Source organism: Parasteatoda tepidariorum, chromosome 4 (genome assembly GCF_043381705.1).
Source record: "Parasteatoda tepidariorum isolate YZ-2023 chromosome 4, CAS_Ptep_4.0, whole genome shotgun sequence".
Lineage (NCBI taxonomy): Eukaryota > Metazoa > Arthropoda > Arachnida > Araneae > Theridiidae > Parasteatoda > Parasteatoda tepidariorum.
Genome location: NC_092207.1, coordinates 37,564,453 through 37,586,805, shown reverse-complemented (window position 1 = coordinate 37,586,805; position 22,353 = coordinate 37,564,453). Strand labels below are relative to the sequence as shown.

General features: G+C 30.9%; 1 protein-coding gene across 1 annotated transcript in view; it reads right to left on the bottom strand.

Moving 5' to 3' along the window:
• Positions 1 to 22,353, bottom strand: part of LOC107444493 (cubilin) — an 80,906-nt gene that overhangs the window by 34,459 nt on the left and 24,094 nt on the right. The window contains exons 2-5 of the mRNA XM_043056066.2: positions 13,852 to 13,879; positions 10,449 to 10,703; positions 4,527 to 4,664; positions 2,032 to 2,274 (exon numbers count right to left, since the gene is read on the bottom strand). Of these exons, the coding sequence (XP_042912000.2) occupies positions 2,032 to 2,274; positions 4,527 to 4,664; positions 10,449 to 10,703; positions 13,852 to 13,879 (664 nt within the window). The remainder of the gene's footprint in view (positions 1 to 2,031; positions 2,275 to 4,526; positions 4,665 to 10,448; positions 10,704 to 13,851; positions 13,880 to 22,353) is intronic.

Below are 22,353 nucleotides of genomic sequence, written 5' to 3'. Positions count from 1 at the left end.
CGATGTTAAATAACAAACCAAACGATGTTAACAAAATGACGTAGAAAGCGCAACTAGATCAAAATTATACAAGCACAACTAGATCAAATTATAATACCTGAGTGCTTGACGTAACAGATATAGAAATAGAATTTGATACCATAAAAAATTATATAGAAATAGAAATTGATACCATAAAAAATTTATTCGTTTTCGTGTTCTTTTCATGTATTTAGCATTTTAGTTTTTTTTTCTTAAGCGTTGTAGCTATATAATTTCAAACATCCTCAAGAGCTATAACACATCTGCAGCAGAACTGGATATGAAGACAAAATTGCTGGACAGGAACACTTTAATTGTCCACTAATCTTCAGATTTCCTGCTATGTTTTAAAAATCTTTATTTGTGAAAACCTTCAGCGTGGCGGACAGCTGGCCGCCTTAGGCGGCTAGAAATAAATAAAAGGAATCTACTTGTAACAATTTTGATTAATAAAAAGAGTTTATGACGAATTTGTTGTTAAAAGTATTAATCTAGGAGCCTTATATTAATCGTATGGGCTAGGTAAAGTAGCTTGCAGTGAAGGGTACAAGCTGTGAGACTGAATTTGATATTGCATTAACTGGTTGCTAATATCAGCAGTGCATTATTTACACTCCTTCACTTTTGTTGCAATTGACAACCAATTGATGCACGATGTAAAGACGATTTAAGATACAATTAAGTGACGTTAGCTTAGTTTCTAAGTTTATGTTTCTATATCTACAATGGTTTTTCGGTCTTGTTGGCACTTCAATTTTAAAAAGAAAGTCATGTCAAATTATTTGTATTATAAATATTTATGGTATTATATTGTACTAATTCTATTTCTCCGAAAAAATATAAAATATTATTATTTAACCAAAACTTCATTTTTAAAACTAATATATATATAAATAGAAATGTAGTTAGTTAATTTTTCAATGAGTACTTTAAATGAAAAATGGGAGTAAGAATATCTAAATCTTTACAAATTAGTAAACTTAGTGGCAATAGTTACACTGATATGCAATTAGATTTTTAGCTACAATATTATCTTAACCAAAGTATATGTGCCAAATTTGAGCTTTCCTCTTCTATAATAATTAGCAACACTTTTATTTGTTTTACTGCGTCCCCTGTTCGACTTAAAGCTCACTAAAGATAGAGTGTGTGCCCTCAATTTCGAGAAAACTGGTATATTTTTTGCTCACTTTCCAGTGAAAGGTAATTAGTTTTTCATATTTGTTTTTGTAGTTTTTCGTTGCATTTTGTAATAATTATTTATACTTTTAATTCGATTCACTGATTACTTCTGATAAACCATACTTCAACCTATTTTAAGACGGTTGCTTTAAACTTCTGTAATTTTTCCCGCTGCACTTGTAAATTAACAAGCCCATGTTTTTCCAAGTTCATAAATTAAATAAAAGGAACATGAGGTGCATTAAAATACAAAAAACATTTCTAAAGCCAGGGTCAGTCTCTCAAACTCGCTAGTGTTTTCAAAGCACTGTGCTTTAATAATTAATGGATTATCATTTCAAAAGTTCAGAAATACCTCAGATTCAAAATTTAGTAACATAATGTTCTGAAAAATTAATCCATATAGTTCAGTAAAATTACAACTGTTGTTGTTGTTGTCGTCGTCGGCAATTAAGACTGAAGGGGTGCGATTGTTCTTGTTTTCCAGTGGCGCCATCTATGGCCAAGAATTCGACTTCTGCCACATCCATACGCCCCACCTGTTTATAGGGTGAACCCATTCATACATCCATTCATTCATCCACAGATAGTAATTTTGACCTGAACCAGAGAACGATCAATCTCATATCCTGTACCCCCAGAGGTATTGATTTATTATGGTAACATGGAGGAATTTATGACCAGACAGATTTAATGTGCACCAGTCATCATTTACTACACAGGGAGTTTTCAGCCGGCTGGATTCGAACTCCCGTTGAGTCCAGCACCCTGCCAACCAGGCTATACTGGCCAAATTTACAACTAAAATCTTATTATTAGATTACTAACTTCTTGTTCCTCCAAGTATGCCGCACATTTTCTGTCCATCCGGTAGTAGGAGATGATCCTTGACACATCCGGCACTCTCGGCAACATCGAAGCTGGTGAAATCCAGTTGCAAAAGACATGCCTGAGCTTCTGAACGATGGATAGTGTAAGTACAGCTTTCGATTGATGCATCGCTGTCTGGAAAAGTAATGCGACCTACTCGGGAGTTAACAGATTGAGAGCAAGACGATGATCGAGTCGACGCTAGAAAAAGGGGAAACATTATATAATCGATGATAATAATAAAAGCAATAATCAAAAATAAAAAAAATTTCATCGATAACTAATATTAAAACACTGTAATTGATGAAAAAAATAATACAATTATTAATATTAAAAACAATAGCTTATAACGAAACTAATCGATAACCAAGTCAAATATGTGATACTGTAGGTACAGCTGGAAATAAAAATTTTAACAGATGAAATTTTTGTATAGAAAACTAGATTATTTTTGGCTCATGTTAATAAGCGCATGATCTGCTATATACAAGGTGTTGCGAAATTAAAGAACAAATCTGGTAAAAAATTTAAGGCATATCATAAGGATTAAGAATTGCATAGCAACGCGTGATCTGAAATGTCATCGTACACCACTAGGGTCACTTTCCTTTTATAGTCTGGCCATTTATGCGCTTTAGAACTGGTAATTTTATTTACCTAAATTACCTGAATTCCATGTTTTCTAATGAACATTGCCGAAAACTGCAGACATAGAAATGTTTGTGTTTTCTATATTTATTGATTTTGTGTTCAATTTTCTTACCTCGGCAACCAATTGCTCAGAAATGGACCCACCCTGCAGTTTTTGCAGTTTTAATTCTTAACTTTATAACGACAACTCATTAAAATGCATGGTTCTTTCTTTTTTTCTCAGAAAAATAGGATCATATTTTCAGAAATAAAAAGCAGAAAAAAACAGGATTATATAGAATCATTATCATTCAGAATTATCTGGGCTCCTTAAGCCCTTTTTCCATTCAACTTTAAGATTTTGACTTTATTTAAGATAGTATTTTTTGGTTGTAATCCAAATTGGAATGAAAAGAAAAATTTAATGCTTTGTTTTCAAGATACAGAAGAACCGATAAAAAACTAAGCAGCCATTGACATGAACTTCATTTCTCCTTTTAAGTTTCCAAATGTAAAAATTTGCATTAAATACTGTGGCATCACAATTTAAGGCTTTTTCAAAAAACATTTGCGATGTGATGATCAACGAGACGTGGTGACTCATGGGATAAAGCTTTGCCTCCCAGCGAGGTAACATGGGCGCGAATCCCAACCATGGTAGGTCGAAACGAATTCCACACCTCGCTTGCATGGACCACAGTGCTGATGTAAATTATCATCAATGGTAAACGGATCATGTTTTAGAGTCCCCTTGCCACCCGGCTAACCTTGGGATTTTTGTGTGTGGTTTTCCTCTCCATATAACGCAAATGCAAGTTAGTTCCATCAAAAAGACTTTCATGAAGGCAAATTTCCCCCAATCCAGGAGTTACCTTGTCTTCAGGATTAGGTTCAAAATTACAAGAAGTTGAACAGTGGTAGCCCGTAAACTCAAAATTGTGTCGGCTGTTCAACGACGGTTTTAAAATAGAATATGATGATTAGCTGAATGCCTGTACTTTATTATTTATCGTGCTTTATTGATGGTTAGCTGAACACCTGTACTCCGTATGGGGGAGGGGGAGAATCAATAAACAATCGGCAATGAACAACCCTACGAAGTCATGCATAAAAATTAGAGACAATAAATATTGACGCAATTAATAAAGATAAAATAATTTCAATGACTTTTATATATATTATTATTATAATTCATCCTTATCTGTGACTCTACTTTAATAGACTAAGCAAAACACGTTTTTAGTAGCTCATCTCGTGAAAATAATGATTAACTTAATTCAGTATCACCTAGCATGCTGCAATTGCATGAAGTCAACTCATGGTATTTTAAATTTAATACAATCAAGCTGTTTTCTCCAGTACCTTCGAGGAGCCTAAATGAACCTTTTTCCTCCGTATCTGTAATAAAAATGCACAGCATGGAGCAGTTTTAATAGGCACCACATTTACTCATAAAAACACTTCTTACTAGACTGTATACTGATTAAAACTGCACCAATTACTATAATACTTCTGGCAAAAAAAATAACTATATTCTATGGTAATTTCAGATTCAGAAACTTATGGGGAGGTATTTCCCACATTCAGGAAAACAAAACCCTTCCTAAACATTCTGGACAACCCAGTGCTTCTCGTGAATTTTCACAAACTAGAAATAACAGGTCCTAATTTTCATAGATGTGTAAAATTAGAAGTAGATAATTCATAATTTCACAGATACGGGACCTTTAACAAAATGCCGTGCTTCAGTTTCAAACCATGTTTCAGCTTTGTCAACATTATATGATTGCCAATGATTATATGATAATGAAATGTTGTCTTACCAAGCATCATCTTATTCGTGTCATTCATGCATGAAAAAGGTAGTTGCTTCACTTCAATCGAGAATCCCTTCTTCTGGTGAAATGTACTGAAGAACTGGAACACTAGTTGATCCGAATTGAGTGGAAAGAAAACAAATTCTGGAAGGAGAAAAATAGTGATTATTTTAGGTAAATAACATTTCTTAAGTTTTGGGCAACAACATATATATCTTTTATCTTTCTTTCTGACTTTTCCTTTATATCTTTACAATAGCCTTATCCTTCATAAATTTTGAGATAAAAAGTATACAAATTTCAGTTTTGCAAACACATTATATTCATTTGTTATGTTTAATATTAGGTTCTTGGTTTACCGACTGGACTGTGTAGGAGTCAGGGAACTAGCCTTGCAACAGAAAGGCTCTTGGTTCGAATCCCGGGCAAGACATGAATGTTCTTTCATTCTCTGTACTATCTATCCTTACTGTGGGAGAAACGTTGGCCCACCTAATAGGGTGCCCTGAAAGAGTGGCCAATAAATCTGCCCTTCAGATGCCTATATGACGAAAGCTCATTCCCCAGATGGGCATTGGAAAAAAAAAGGTACCTGATTTAATCCAATCCTTTTTTCTCTCGCGTGTACTTATTTTATGAAGATAAAAATTGATGTCTCAATTGTTTCATTTTTTAAAAATATATTTCGTGGAAAACAAGGCATTTAGGCTTTCCAAAATGTGGTAAGCTTTTGCGTTCGAGATTTATTTAAGGGTTAAAAAATCTGAGATTACTACTAAAAGTTTACAAGAAGTAACTCAATATTTACACATTACCTTACAGTACCTGCAGTGCTGCCAACTACTACGCTGCACAATATCTTATAGAGTGATAAACAAAGAAAAACTAAAGCTTTCGGAATCTTTGGTAATTTTATCAACATTTTAAATCGCTCATCACGAGAGAGCGGACACAAAGTGCCGTTTCATACCAGCTTTTAAATCATTTACATATAGTGGCGTGGAAAATGACTTTAAATCAAATTTGCAAAATAAAGAATTATACATAACTACTACCTCGGACATAGATGACGCCACTGGAAAACAAGAAGGACCACACCCCCTTTATCTTAATGGCCGATGACAACAACAACCTACGTGCTTGACTACTACTATATATACAGCTACCACTAGAAGAAATTTTACCAAAAAACGTAGAAAGTTGCCAGCCCTGTATCTGGTAGCTACTAAATAATAACAGTGGTAACTAAATATTAAGATAATGTTGAAATTTTAGCACATAGAAGGGTAGGTATGTTAACAGGGACAATGGCAAAGATGATAACTTGCTCCATTTTGTAGCAAATGTTTTACTAGTGGTAGCAAACTTTATGTTTTAATGTATTATTTTTAATTTAGAATTTTTATTTAAGATCTATTTTGCCCAACACTACGCATAAATAATTGTAAGGTTAGGTTTATGTAAAGAGCTCCTTTGTTTCTTCTATCTCGTGATGACCCATTGTGAACGTTGTTAAAAGTAACTAAATTTCTTCAAATTTAATTTTTAATACTCTACTACCTTTATAAAAAAAATTTCAGAAAGCGAAGCAGTCGGCATCCTTGCAGTAATAACTAACAGACCATTATAAATGAGGACAAAAGGTCACCATTTATGTATAGTTACATTTTGATCTGAAGCTATAGATTATGGATTTGCAATATTTTTTAGCGCTAACTGGCAGCAACGTTTTTAGGGAAGTACTTTTTACATCAAGTGTTGAGAGTTTATAACAACAGCGAGAAATGAGTTAATAGATGTGATTTTGTCTGCACGTTTTATGATAAATGATTCAAACATATGCATAAAATAGGTGATAAATATCCGGTGATGATGTGAGTTGGCTATAACAAAAATAACTTCTGCTTAGAAGAATTTTTAGTAATAAATATTACCACAGCTGTCAACTTGTTCGGTTGTTGGGAGAGACTTTGCGAAGTGGTTATACAATAATACTTAAAGTATAAAAAGTTTTCTGAAAATTTAACGGTTTCTCCAACATTTAAGTTCCTATTTACCGTACTTATGTATGTTATATATACATGTTTGTATTATTGATTTTTTAATGATTTGTAACATATTTAAAATTAAAATTTATGCTTCATTATATAAACGTTAGTGTTTCCAATAAGAAATTATATTCTAATGGATAAGTTGGCACCCATGCATTGTTGTGTATTGTGTTATTGCTTTTATTAAAATAAAATTCAATAACGCTTTCTTTAAGTGTTTACCTACCGGATTACCAATACTAAGAAAGTCATTTCCATGAAAAAAGTAGCACATTTCTAAATCAATAATGTGAATATTTTATAATTTTAGAAACAACCAATTTTGCAATAAAAGTGCAATATTGATATTATTTCAGAACTAAATAACTAAATATGTATATTAATATTTTCAATTCATTTTTGTGAATGGATTTATGTGGGTATCCAATGCAAAGTAGTAAAGTATATCTTTTAGTAAGCATATTTTTATTTCAATTAGTAACTATTACCAAAAATAATCAAGTATCGTTTTCGTTTTAGAAGTCTTAGAAGACTAAATACTATAAATCAAAAAACCACTTAAACCCGATAAATTCAGTTTCCGATAAATTCAGAAATACTATTTTATTGACTTAGACGACTAATGATAATTGAATTACCTTGACCATTTTGCTTATCTGACATTACGAAAAAAATATAATTTATCCAATAATTTCCTTTTATAATGAGAGCTAATAAGCTAGAAAACAAGACTGCTGTTATCGTTGAAATAAAAGAAAACGGAATAATTTAATTTAATAATTAATCGTAAATTAAACGGAAAATTAATCGTCTCTAATTCAATTTTCATCAATGGCAAGTTCTGCAACAATCAGAAAATACCGTTTCGTTTTTGGATGATGCCGCTTCAACGGTTCGTAGTACAATGTTCTAATGTCAACAGAGACATTCTCCGTGTTTCGAACTATCAGTATTCTGAATTTCATCGCTCTGGGTCGGATAGTTTAGGAGTCTATGAAGTACGCACAGAAGGACACACTATGAAGGACACACAGAGAGACATTTATTTTTATACATAAAGATAGATAATGTAGTTTAAGAATTGCTATGAGCATAGTAATTGTTATAAAAAAGGAAGTTTACTAGATATCAAGGAATTTTTTTACTTAAAATTACTTAGTTCTTTGAAATGAATTATAAAAACGGTGTTGCCAAATTTACTTATTTACGGGAATATAACTGCATTGTCTCTTAGAAATCAGCAAATTATTAATGTGTGTTTACCCTCGGTCTAAGCCGATTATAACTGTTCATATAAAACAAATAAGGTAATTAAAAATGGAGCAGACGATTAAAAAAAAATTCTATGTGATTGTCAAGTTGAAAAATTGGATCAAATATAAGGAAGAGTTTCGGTGAGAATTGTGTTAGCACCTGCTAACTAAGTAAGCAGTTACTCAGCCAATGTTTGAACAAAAAGAACGGACAGGATGGAACCAAAAGATTAGAAAGAAAACAAGATCAATATACGCCTATTGAAGGTCATAAAAAGTGTTACAATGAAAATTTTAGGCAAATAAAATGATGAATAACGAATTTAATGTGTTAAATGAAAAATAGTTTTCTGCGAAAACATCCGCCACGAGCTCGACCAGTTAATTCCTTCCTCTACTTACTTTACTTCTGTGCTCCCACGTGCTTAGTATTCATGTATCGCCGTTGAAGAAAATTTTTTATTGTTGGTTACAATATTTATTCTTCAATGTATGAATATTGGTTTTAAAATGTTGATTAAAAATTCTAGCAAATAAATAATTCAATCTTAGTTGTTCTATTAAATGAGCTCTTACGTGTCATCGAAGTAGCTCAATTTTCTGAAAATTCTTCCTATTTTAATCCTTTAACGTGCAATTTATTTCTAGTATGAATATACTAAAATATTTTAGAATTTAGGTTAAAAAAATTTGAATTGTGACACCATTTTTTTCTGGTAAATATGTTTACCACCACCCATTCATTAGCTGTTATAAAATAGGTGTTATAAGAAAACAAGAAAACTCATGACTTTTAGTTCTTTTAATTTATAAAATATATTTCATTAATTCTACAAACTGCAAAAGGAATTATATATTATATTTTTTTATACATTCCCTAAAAACGAGCATACTGTCCCACATTTTGTTCCATTCCACCGCGTTTTCAATGATGAGGAATGGTAATGCATATTTCTGTATTTATCAAGAATATTTATCAAAATTTTTTATGAAAATAAATGAGAGGCATCTTTTTGTGTATAGGAAGAGTATCACAACTTTTCCTGATTGATAAAATATGGAGCACCTTTGAAGTTTGAAGCTGTTCTATGAGAACTACTTCCCAACAGCTAGAGAATAGGTAGTCAAACAGTTTCCAGTTCAGATAAAACCAATTATTTAATGGTTAAGTGTATATAAATGTTCAATAGACATAACTTCAGACCCCACTTCGTAATCTACTTCACACGTATTTGTTAATTGCTGACATCGTTTAGAAAACAAAATATTTCAGCCGTTGGTAGAAAAAGCAAAAAGTTTTCTCTTTCCATTTGCCGTAGCTTATCTGCTTCAATTTTTCCCCAACGCCCACATAGGTTGACATTCGCCAATTCAAGCGTATTAGGGCAGATTTGTTCGCCACTATTTCGGGGCGTCACATAGGGAGGGCCAACGCTGCTCCCACAGTAAGGACAGATAGTACTGAGAATAAATGAACATCCATGCCTTGTCCGGGATTCAAACCCAGAACCTTTCTGATGCAAGGCCAGTATCTATTTCAACATCAGTTTTCAATTTATGCAGCCACCAAAACTAAATACAAAAGGAATGTAGATGCTGAACCTGGCCGTCTCCAGTTATCAGAAACTGAACACATAATTGTGTAAGCAAAAACAACCTCACTCTCATCATTAATTCATCTGAATATGTTCAAATTACTAGTTTTGAATTTTGTTCAATTTGTTTCCCATTCATTTCTCTCTTTTCCAAATGATATGAAGAAATGCATGCAAATGAAGAAACTTGCTACTAAAATAAAGTTCTGAGAAAAATTTCTATAGCAAGTTGGTTCATACGAACCAAAGCCTTCTAATGAGATCTTAAAATAAAAATATTCGACAAGCATGTCACCAAATTAAGCCAGAAATTTTTGGACAAAGCTCTAAAATGCAATTCAGCAAACTTTAATAACAGTATTAAGTGCCAGAACCTAGAATGCAAATACATTAGACCTATTGCAGTGCACTTTTTCAGCGATATGACAAAATCAAGACATCAAATGTATATATTAAATTCACCCATTATTGCCCACAGTCTTAAAGACTAAACAAAAAGAACAACGATATCCCCTCCTTTCGTATATGAAACTTTTTTCAGTTTTCTGTAATTTATGGACACTCACTGACTATTATGGACACTCACTGAGTATTATGCACACTCACTGAGTATTATGCTCACTCACTGACTATTATGCACACTCACTGACTATTATGCACACTCACTGAGTATTATGCTCACTCACTGACTATTATGCACACGATGAATGGGCAAAGGTAATGTTTGCATCAGGTACCCAGCTCCATTTAATAAGTTAAGTGAAAAAGTAGATGTCATTAGGTTCTGGTAAAATATAAAAACATATTTGACTATAATTAATTTTTCAATTCACATTTTTCTACTTCTTTGGAAAATCATTTTTGAAAAGAACATAAGCTGGCAGGTATGGCATTACCTCTTTATTAATTCCTAATTTAAATCACAAAAAAAAATATTTGAGTTGCGCCAATTGAAATAAAAAAATTTTATACAATTATTTTTTTTTTGTTATGAAGTATGAACTGTTGATAATTTGAAACAAAACTTACTTTTCGAACCAGGAGGAAGGTCGCCACATATTTTGTACCTCCTCTCTCCGTTCTGTATTTCAAGAAAATCCTCTGAACACTGAGTGAAAGTCATTTTCTCCACTTCGAACCAGTCCACTGTTAGCTTGACTTCACACACGTCTTTGGAGAATCTTTCTATCATGTAGTAACATCGAGAATATCTTGGATACTTGTTTGGATAATTTGGAGACTTTATGTAGCCGTACTGAGTATTAATTGTCATGTTACAACCTCCTAATAATAGAAGCAAAGAATTTCGTTATTGGCGTGATTTTACCTAATTAACAGTGGAAATTTATGCAAGTAATTAAAAAGAAGGTAAAATTCCTAATCCTAAGAAAAATGCAATAGTAGCCTTCATTAGTTAAATTATATTATTGAAGGGCTTAGAATAATATTTTTCTCTATTTGAGGAAATCTATGCAACGTAAAAATTTTGGTACTGTGCAATATCGCATTTTTTTTATTTACTTTTTCACTGTTATACGTAGTTGATTCATGTTCTCATTTTTTTTCGTTTGTTTACTGATAACATATATTTTCATGCGCATTAGGATCAATTTATAGCTTCATGTCAAAAACATTTTGTTTTATAAAAACAAGCACATTTCAAGAAATATATTTGCCTATATTCTTTCAAATAATTGTTATTTTGTCAATTTTAAATAATTTTTTGCCGGAAAACTACAGTACTGTTCTTAAAAATATATTTAGTTTACCTCAGCACAAATGGTGGCAATAATACACAGTGTGAGATGTAAAAAAAACGAGGAAGCTATTTATATATATTTTTGGATTGGAAGTAACCTTATTTGTAAACTTTGGTATAATAAACTTCTGTTTTGTGTTTACAGCAAATTCACAAATGTGAGTATCTAAATTAAAAAGTTTTAACTTTGTTTTGTATGTAAAATTAACACAGCGAGCGAAAGTCACATAACCAGACATAAAATTGATACGGTTTTATAATGAACTGCTTCCTTCGGAAATGAAATGCATTCTGCATTCGACTCTGGTGGAGGTATGGAAAGTATCTTACGAGTATAAATAGGTTGCTGGATATCTGTGTTATCTCGGTGTTTGACGCGAAGTTCCACTGACCGATTCATCTTTATTGTGCTGACATAAAATTATAAGTCATCTTTAAAGTCGTATGCTAGTTTAAATAGGGGGAAACGCCCATGGTAAAAAGAAAAAAAAAAGCAGAGGGAAATGTATAGCCAGAGGATAGTGGTCAAATACACAATAGGCACAATAAGTCGGGAATGGTTAAAGTAAAAATAGGAAAATAAAGGAAAATATAAAATTATTATATATTAATTATTAATATTAAAAGGAAAATAAAGATAATAAAATAAAATTAGCTATATACAATAAAAAGTCTAAAAGATTAACTACGAATATGATTTGAGAATAGTAGCACTTAAATATTTACATAATAAAACAATTTACAATAATGTACATTGTGATCCTCTGCTAAAACAGTGACCCGGTCGTCCCGGCAAGACCACCACTCGTACCCAGTGGCGTACGCAAGGGAGGGGTTTAGGGGTTTTAACACCCCCCTTGAGCTCAGACAAAATGGCAAAAATAAAAATTTTAGTAGAAATTATGCGAGCTATTATTTTTTAAGACTATATATTTTTATTTGCCTTATGCCTACTTTTTTTTTCTCACGGTATTTCTCAGAATACTGAAAAAACATTTACTATAATAGGGTTGTACTTTTGAAACCAAATTCACGTGATACTGTTACGGACTGGTTCCTTTCTGTCCTGCCAGTATAGTTTTCGAGACTGGCTGTCATTCGCGAGGTCTTTACGCGATGATTCTGGAATCCTAGACGTTCTGTCGTCTTTGAGACAATTCGAGAATTTTGGAGATGCGGTGAAAAATTATATAAAAGGGGGAACGGAGTACAGTGGAGTTAGTTAGTCAGACTAAGAGTTATCTCTGCCGCTTGTCTTTCGGAGCTTGTCGCTAAATCTGTTTTGATTTATCTCAACAAAAAGTTCATTCAATCGCCGAACCCGTCGTCGCCACTATTTCGACTAGTGAAGAAATCAGTAACAATACCATTGGAGATACTGTGCTCGTTGAAGTTATTCATTCCAGCTCGAAACTTTGAGATCGTAGCATAGCGGATATTTCTGTGCCAATATATATATATATTTGCTGTTCTTGGATCTTTAGGATTTAACAATTTTTAACACAAGAATTTAGCAATTTTTAATTATTTTGAGAAAAAATCACGATCTGAAATTAGTGAGGTGACAGCATCTAGTACCAATGTAAGTTTTTCTGTTGTACAGAAATGTGATACTTCCGTTGAAGAAAACGTTTCTAGCATAACAAAATCTGATGAATGTGAAAGTGGCCCTCAAAGTGTTACTTCCCACCCATATGACATTGGACTTTTTTCAGAAGATATTACATGCGAGAAGATATTACATTATGTTCTTAAACTTAAAAAATCAAATCAAAATTTAACTAAACAATGTTGTCTGAATAAAAAGTCAAAATTGTCTAGCTGTCTAAATTAAGGAAATAATAGTGCTTTATTACAGATTCGAATTTCTTTTAGTAGTTCCACAAAATTATGAACACCCCCCTTGAAAAAATTCTGCGTACGCCACTGCTCGTACCGGATTACTCACTGTACTGTATTTAATAGTTCTACGGCTTGCCCGGATCGGACCCTATAGGGTTTATAAATTGGTTTATTGGATCTGCCAAATATCTACTCTTTTTGGAAAATTTTCTTCTGGTGTTAGCTAAGTTTATGTTTAAATTTATTATTCTTTATTTTGTATATTTGATTCAAAAATACTTTCCACAGCATAACATGTAAATCCTTTATAAGTTCACATGAAACGCCAGCTTGCTACAGCTTTTTTTGAGATGAGGCTTTATTATTGGTAAAATTGCAAAAATTCTGAATGTTTTTGTTTTTAACTGTCCACCACTCTATGAAACATTTCGCAAAGAGCGTAATAGTTAATTTGCAGTTAATTTGCCTCACAAATTAGCTGCCCTAGTTAATTTGCGTTTTTTTCACATTATCTTAGCTTACAGCTTAACTCAAAAATTTCAATATTTTCAAAATTTCTCATAACATATTATGTCATTGAGTGGATGAGTATTTTGAATTCCTTTATTTAAAATGAACACCATCTTGTTTTGTTTTTTTTAATTTTTAAGTGATAGTAATAAGAATAAGTTTCATTTTTAAAATGTATTTCTCATTTTACGGCATATTGATAATATTAATGTCATAAAAAATGTTTGAAAGTTCTTAACGTAAAATATAATTATTTTTTTCAGATATTTAAAGGGGGAGTACAGAAATTATTAACATTTATATTAATATAAGTTCACTTACCATTTCCTATCTTCTCAATGGAGTCATTCTAAAAATTAGAGAAAAAAATGTGGATTAGTTTCTATTTTTCTATATACAATTCTATATACACTCGCATATAGCGACCCCTGGCTTAACGAGAATCCGGATTTAACTTGGTTGGAACAATGTTAAGCCTATTGGTGCATAACTTGTTTTTAACAAGCAAACCCCGCTTTTAGCGAGCGATATTTTTGTGATTCATAAAATTTCGACTTACTTCCCCAGCTTAGCTAAACCCTTCTGGGAAAAATTCGTTTAAAATCTGAAGAAAACTGAAAATTTGTATGAGTCAGTTTAGTTAGCATTCAGCAAACACGTGAACTTCATTAAATAGCAAATGACGATGTTTTTTGCCGATGAGTCTTGTCCGAAGAACAGAAATATAAAAAGGAGAGAATAGAGATGTCCAAGCCAGAAGCTGAACTATATCACTGAGTGGAATAATTGCATCATATCTTTGGACGATTCATATTCACATCTCCATAGAAACGAGATCCTATTGGTTGCTATCAGTAACTAAATTATCATTGATGGATTGCCGGTTAACATCTGAGTGAAGTGACGTCAGCTTAGGCATCTTTAAAGTAAATTAACTAACTTCTTTTGTAATGAAGGGCGAAAAAAATGAATAAAAATAACGGTTATTTAATAATTTAATAAGTAAGTATAACCTTTAGCGACTTTTTCACGAATCAGTTTTAACGAACACTCAGTTTTAACAAGCAAATTTCGCTGTTGTAAACGAGTTCGTTGCAAGCCCATCTTGTAAGCGATTTCGACTTTAGCGACTAAAATGATTAAAAAATGCAGTGAGAAATGTTTTTAGACCATTTCGGGAGATAATAAGAAAGTTTGTATAAGTTTTGCATGTAATATTCCTAAAGAAGGAGTTATTCGAAATCAAAAGCGATAAGATATAAGGGAAAAAGGGTTCTAAATCAAATCAGGTAGAAAAACTTTAGTCTAATATGAAAATACAAATAAGTAAAGGCAAGAAATAATAAACAAATAAATAGAAACTAAAAAAAGATGAATGAAGTAAATGAATAAATAATGTAAAATAAATTTCCCTTTCCACAGTGTAGCTAGCCAGTTTGGCAACATTAATTCAACAGATATTGCAAACCACTATAAATGTAAAACTAATTGCTTTTAAACGTTTAGAACTCACTATTCTTCTAAATAACAAAGAGCTGAGGAATGCTTAAAACGAATTAAAAAATTTTTGAATACTGACATTTAAGACTTATATAGAGATGCTAATGGGGGGGGGAGCTCCGGATTCGACAAAGTATTTTAAAAGACGGTAGAGAACTACAAATTAAAATTTGCAGATTTTCGGTTAGTTTTGCGAAATTTTTATAAAGCGCAACATGCCGTAACTGTATTAAAGTGACGAATCACTTAAGCTTTTGAAATATTTGGAAGTAATGGTGTGTTAAACACCGTTTAAATCGAATTTACCGAACCAATACATTAAAATACAACCACTCGAAAATAGTAATCCGCTTTCCGGAGCAAGTCTGCATCTCTACTTATTTAAGTTAAATCTCAACTTTTGTGTCTTAATATTAGGGAGAAAAAAATTAATAGCAAAAAAGTTAAATAAAACTGACTGGAAAACAGAAATCCGTTTTAATTACCAATTAAACGTGTCAAATAAAAGTAAAGACAAATTTTTACTTTTTAATGCAAATAGTAATTTGCTTGGTTATACTGTCTCTTAGTTATTCAACAGCACCATTAAACTAAATTATTATTTCTTAAAATCATTTTTTTGCTTTTAAAATATGTAATTTGCTGTTTGAGATATGTGTGTTCTTTTAACTTAAAGAAATTTATTACAGTTCACGTTCGTTTCGTTTTAGAGAAAAAGACTAAAAAATCAAATTCATCGACTTGTGTAATTAATAATAGCAAATAAGTGCACAGTTTGAATTTAACAAAGTTGCTCATGTGTTTTATTATCCATCAAAAGCGCCATTGAGCCAATTAGCATTTTTCTGTTTAAAATGATGAATGTGTTGTACTGAATATTTTTCTTATATTATTTTCGAATATTATTCTTCACTACGATACCCATTTTGGTCAAATCTGAAAAATACCCGAAACACCCAAAATCTGTTAGTGCTAACCTGTTAGATGTAAAATTAAATTCACACTTACTTGTGCATTAAGTTTATGGTTACATATTATCTTGATTTTTGAATATGCACTTTCAAATCTCCAAATACTTGAAATTCTTATTTAAAAAGACGGCCTGATAAATATAAAAAAAGGAAATTGCACGGAAAATCCTCGAAGGTATGCAGCACGAACGATAATATTTATCCATGTTAATACGTATTGTATTCAACATTGAAATAAATATAAGAACTAAAAAAATGATAATAAATTAAACTATCATAATTTACTTTATAAAATATATTTTTGTCTTCAAAAGCACACGACTTCATTAAAAAAATTGGCATTTAAGCATTTCATAGAACTAAAATAAAACAAATAACCGAACGATTACAGGGAACCATATAAATTCAAATAAAAGAAAACGATTTTTGGAAATATTTGGCACTCATATAGACGAAACGACAACAACAAAAGAAAACGATAAACTCAGCAATCAAACTTGTAGTTAAGACGTATTTTTACTGCAACGTGATTCTAAAAACATAATGGCTTGAGTGTAATTTTTTTGGCACGCATTAAAAAAAACACGTCACTTTTTTTTTAAATTCTTTATATTAGTTATTAGTTATATCTATCTATATCATGGTTATCATATTATCTATATTTTATATGCTCATTATTTACTGTCCCTCTATATCATCCCCAGGCTCAAGTTTTAGAGTGGAAACTATATATTTTTTTCTATGGTATGCAGCATTTACAATAATTTAAACTAAATAACATGAACTAGATAATCTAACTAATCAAACTAATTAAACTAAATAATCTAATCTACTTAATAATCTGAACTAAAGTTTGCCGCGACCTTAGAAATTTTTAACTTAGCTTAATAGCAATAATTTATAATTCTCTACTATTTTTTATAGAAAAAGGGTTTTATTCAGAGCTTTAAATTGTTGCGCAAGCACAACTTCAGTGAACAATAGGAACTTTTGTACTCTCATGTATATTTTCTACTAAAAAAATAAAAAATGGTGGCTCAATCATTTCATTTTTCAAATTTATTTCGGAGAAATAAGGAAAACTCGCGTTCAGTAAAATATATTAATGATGTAAGTATATTCATAAAATTTAAATCAATTTTCCGAAATCTTTTACTCTTAAATGTTACGCCAAGTGTAGGAAAACGGAAGAATCTTAACAAAAAATATATAAAAATAAATTATACCACACACCGTAAAGCAATTAAATGGTGTCCCAAATAATATTCTACGTATCAATTCATTTATAAAATACATTATTACACGTAATAACACGTTTTCGTGGAACAATTGTTTCGGAAAAGGTCAAAATGACGGAAGCAATTGTTATTATTAATCTATAAAATTCAAATAAACAAAAAATAAATGAATTGGTTTTTGCGTAAGAAGAGTCAAACGTTAAAGTTACGGTTGCAGTGATCTGTTTTTATATTTGAGGAGGCAAATCTATTTTTTCAACCTAGTTCTACAAGTGTTAACTTACCACCGAAACAATTTTTGATTTTCGTAGGTTTTCGAAATAAATTAAAGCTTTTTTTGAAGTCGTTTGAGTTAAATAGTTTTTTCGTAGTTTCATGAAATCAGAAATAAAGTATTATTTTAAAAAATAGTTGAACGGCTTACATAACGTGGTGTAAAAATGTCCTCGTTTGAGAGATCATAAACTGTGCTAATTTAAAATGGATGCCACGTTCTACCAGAAGTGTTTCATAAGTCTATACTCTGGTCTGAGTCAAGTACTGTTTTTAATTATAACAAACTGTGCCTAACATAATTGTACAGTGCTCAAATATAACTATAATCTATGATTATAATGTGGTAAAGATATTTCAGTATTAAAATTTGTCGCACAAGATTAAAGTCTAGAAAAATGATGAAGTCCTAGTAAACGCTTCATGAGTTAATGTTGTTTGTTTTAATGCTGTTTGTCCTTAAATGTTGATAGTATCTTTAAAATAATTGACTAAACTTAATCACTTATAGTTTACTTTAAAACAATTCCTTCCACTAAACGAATGAGAAAATTTCATATTTTAAATGTCTCTGCATAAAAAATTTAGTTAAAAAAAAATCGAAAATCGGACTTCATAATTTGATTACAATTGTGTTAATTTAGCTTCATGTTGAATATCATATTTTTAGAGCTTTCTCATGATGCGGTGTACAGTCACATACACAAATTCTTTATTTTATTACATGCATAAATGAACAGGCAGAGATACAAATTACCAAAAAAAGGGAAAACTTCGTTGTACAACCACTTTCACGTAGAGTGGAAAAATTGATACTGCCACGGCTTATTAACAGTTAAAACATACGTAGGTAAAATCACTTATAACCCATGATTTTTTACAAAGAAAAAAGATTGCGGCTACCCCTTATATTGCAGGGGGGACAAATCAGAATTCATTGGAAAAAAATATGTTTATGCAGAGAAAGTACGTTTTCGTGTTTATTAACTTAAAATATCGCCTGCACTAATTAATTAGCATATTTAAGGTCACCCCCTTAGAATCATTAAGAATGAGTCCTAAAACGTGAAGATTTGATCATTAGATCAAAAATTATTCGGGGTGGTCCATTTTTTTTCCAGCGCACTATACCAGAGACCTCGAGTGCAAAGAAAGTATTTAAAAACTCTTTACATACAATCAATTGTAACTAAATATTGAAATATATATTAAATGTTAGAAAATTTAAATTAATATTCGCAATACTGTCTCTAAATCATCAGAGAAAAGATTTATATTAACAAACGTCATGCAAATGTATAATACAATTGATTATAATTATAGATAAAATGACATATGTATTGAATATTAAAGCAATTAAACTAATTTTCACAATTTTTTCTTGAAATTCAAAATACTGTCACTTGATGAAAAGAAAAAAGAACAAAAGATTTATATTAACAAATTTTTTGTAACTCTATATAATTGATTAAAGTTATGAACTAACATATGTGTTGATTAAAACTATTAAAGTAACTTTCACTATTCTTTTTAAAAATTCAAAATTTGTTACTGTCGCTCAATGAATAGAAGATAGAAAGATTTATATGAACAAACTCTTTATTTCTATGTACAAATGATTACAATGATACAAACGATGTGTACAAACGATAATATTGTGAATGTTAAAACATATAAATTAAATTTCACAATTCTTTCTTATAACTCAAAATACTGACCCTCAAAGATAAGAAAGATTTGTAATAACTATCTCTTTGCTATAGTATTCAATTGAACTTTACACTGACGTATATATTGAACGTTAAAAAATTGTACAAATTCTCACAATTAAGAAATTGATTTAATATAATGTCACTTACAATTCACAAAATTCCAATTCACAGTTTCACAAAATTGAAACCTGTAATTATGTTTAGATCCAGTCAATGATCCGATATTTACTTAATATTTTAGTTGACTTTATGTTATAATTAAAATAAAATACAAATAAAAAAGTGACACATTTTTTTGAAGGAAAAAAAAAATTTTCAATTAACAACGTATTGAATAAACCTTGAAAAGGACATGTATTTATAAATATTGCATTAGTATTTTCCTACGTGCCTCTCCTACCGAAATAAAATAACTATAAAGTTAATAAAGAAATGTGCTTCCTTAATAGCCATTTTATATGTTTATAGGGTAAAATCCCAGAATAGCATTTTAATTGAAATCTCGCCAAGTTAGCAATTATTATTGGGATCAACGTTGCTTTTTGATTACTAAAAAAAAAAACAATTTAAATTATTTCAATTTTATTAAAATTATTAATAATTAATTCTTATTAATTTTAACTTCATTCACCACAAATTCATTCATTCATCTTTCAAACCAATACCTTGTCACACGCAAAACACCATACATACTTAATTTGTTCAATGAGATTAAAAGAAATAATGACGATGATTCTAACAGCAAGAGATCAGAAGTATAAATGGCGAAAAAATAAACCCATTTACCTCTTTTCTAACGATATCCATCTTTCGCGTAGGAATACATATCAAATAACCAATCAGGCTTAAGAATTTCGGTGGTGTGATCGGAAGTTCAAATTCATCTCCCCGAAATATCTTCCGGAAGCTTAGTTTGGCGAGATTTCAAAAACCTGCCAGGCGAGATTTTAAAAAATCGCCACGGGGTGGACCATTCTAGGACCCACCCCGCTTATAGCAGTTCTTTTTAGTTTTCATTTCAACGAAAACCATGATTCGGCTTATTTCATTCATTTTCAGCTAATGTTTATACGCCAAAAAGAATACGAAGACTAGTTCATAATGATACCTTCATGATAAAAAGACTAGTTTCAGCTTCAGAACTGTGAATTCAACTGTCATTAATCATAAAACGATGAAAAAATGTAATTTTTCTTATTAATTATTTTCAAAATAAAGCAGTCTCTTATAAGTTAATGCTTTCACAATTGTATTAATATACTTTGGTCATTAAAATCGGGGTTCTGTCGAAAGAATGTTGATCATTAAATGTTCCATTTCCGAAAAAAATTGAGAATTGCTGACCTAAACAATCTCTTTGCACGTATATGCACAATCGATTGTTATTATACACGGAGTTTTAAAATAATTTTAAAAAAAGGTTTAACAATTTTGAAATGTATGCATATAGGTTACAGACACACAAATAGTTATGGGTAAAGTCGTAAAAGTACTTAAAGAATTTCTTTATCCAGGCTTAAAACATCTTTGAAAAGTGCTTATAACACATTCTTTAGCTTCCTTTTCATTAAACATTGGTCACGCATTTAACCCGCAAAAAATGAATAGTTCTTTCCAATTCTATAGGCTTATTAAGTCTGTTATCATTCTTTTAAAATCGTAAGCCGATGACAGATTTCGCAGTTGAAAACAAAATGACAATAATAAGTATATAGCACGGCACCGTTCATAAACAACTTTTTAGTTCTTAAAAACACAATGGCGAAAAAGCAAAAATATTCTTTTAAAGAATACTCAGTTGGGTAATTTCTCCCTTAATGAGTGAAAACGATTATCTCTTGTAGGGTGGTGCAAATTCAAGGAGAAATGTACATTCTATTTGCTCATTGAAGATTTTTTTTTTACTCTTCGCTTAAGAGAGATTGATTTAGCAAAGAGTGATGAATTCGTTTTCCATGATTTATTATGTGCAACAGTCACCGGCGATGCGTATCATTTTTATTTTTTTATTAAATGAGACTCTTAATGGCAGTTAGAACACAAATGAAAATGATTCGAACAATAGATTGTTTCAAAAAAGAATCCCTTACTAAGAATTGTTTCTATTTGTCTCGTTAACTGAGTTTCACACATTGGGAAGAAGATAAAAAATATGAAGAAAGTGACTAAGGGATTTCACAAGATTAGTCAGAGTTGTGAATAAGCTAGTATGAATCAGTCTCATAATAATTTTTGAAGGAAAAATTAAACTTTAAAATAATTTAATTTTAAAAGATTCGTCCATAACTGGAGAAGTTCACGGGCCTGTTTAAGCAGTAGTGGAAGCATTCTATTAAAAATAAAATAGTGCTAGGTCTATGATATTTTTTGCCTATTTTTTGCATGAAACGAAATCAGTCGTTGTTCCTACAAAATATTAGGTTGTGCTTGTCAATTTACTTTTACTTAATGAGCAAACGCTTCTAGTTTTGTTTTAAGCAAATTGATTATTGATTGATTTTTGTTTTGGTAAAAGTTTTACATTAGATTAGGTTGAAAAAATTAGGTTGGGCTTGTCAATCTACTTTAATCTTATAAACAAAAAAATTTAGTTTGATTCAAAATTAACAATATATTTAACTTCAAAATTTTACTTTAATGTAAAAGTAACCCGTGTTCAGTATTATAATTAAATATTACAGCATAAATTGTTAATACTACATGGAAGTTAAAATATCTTGCAGAAGTAGCAGCGACCTATTAAAAATAAAAAAGTGACAGGAGAGTTATGGTATTTCTAATCAATTTTTGGATGAAACGAGACTTTACTTATCCCTTTATACATTCCATTTACCACTTTATTTTAAAAATAACACTCTGCATGTTTCAGAGCTAATTATTGTTACTTAAAGTAATAATTTGCTTTAGAAGATAAAGCATCTCATTTTATCTAAAAATATGCGAAAAATATCATAATTCTCCAGCCATTACTTTACTTTTAATATCCCTCTTAGACATGGGCCCACCGCCCTACCAACCAGGCTATCCTGGTCCATAATGTCTTACTTTTATTAAATAAATAATAGAGGCCGGGATAGCCTGGTTGACAGGGCACTGGGCCCATGTCCAAGAGGTCGTGGTTTCGATCCC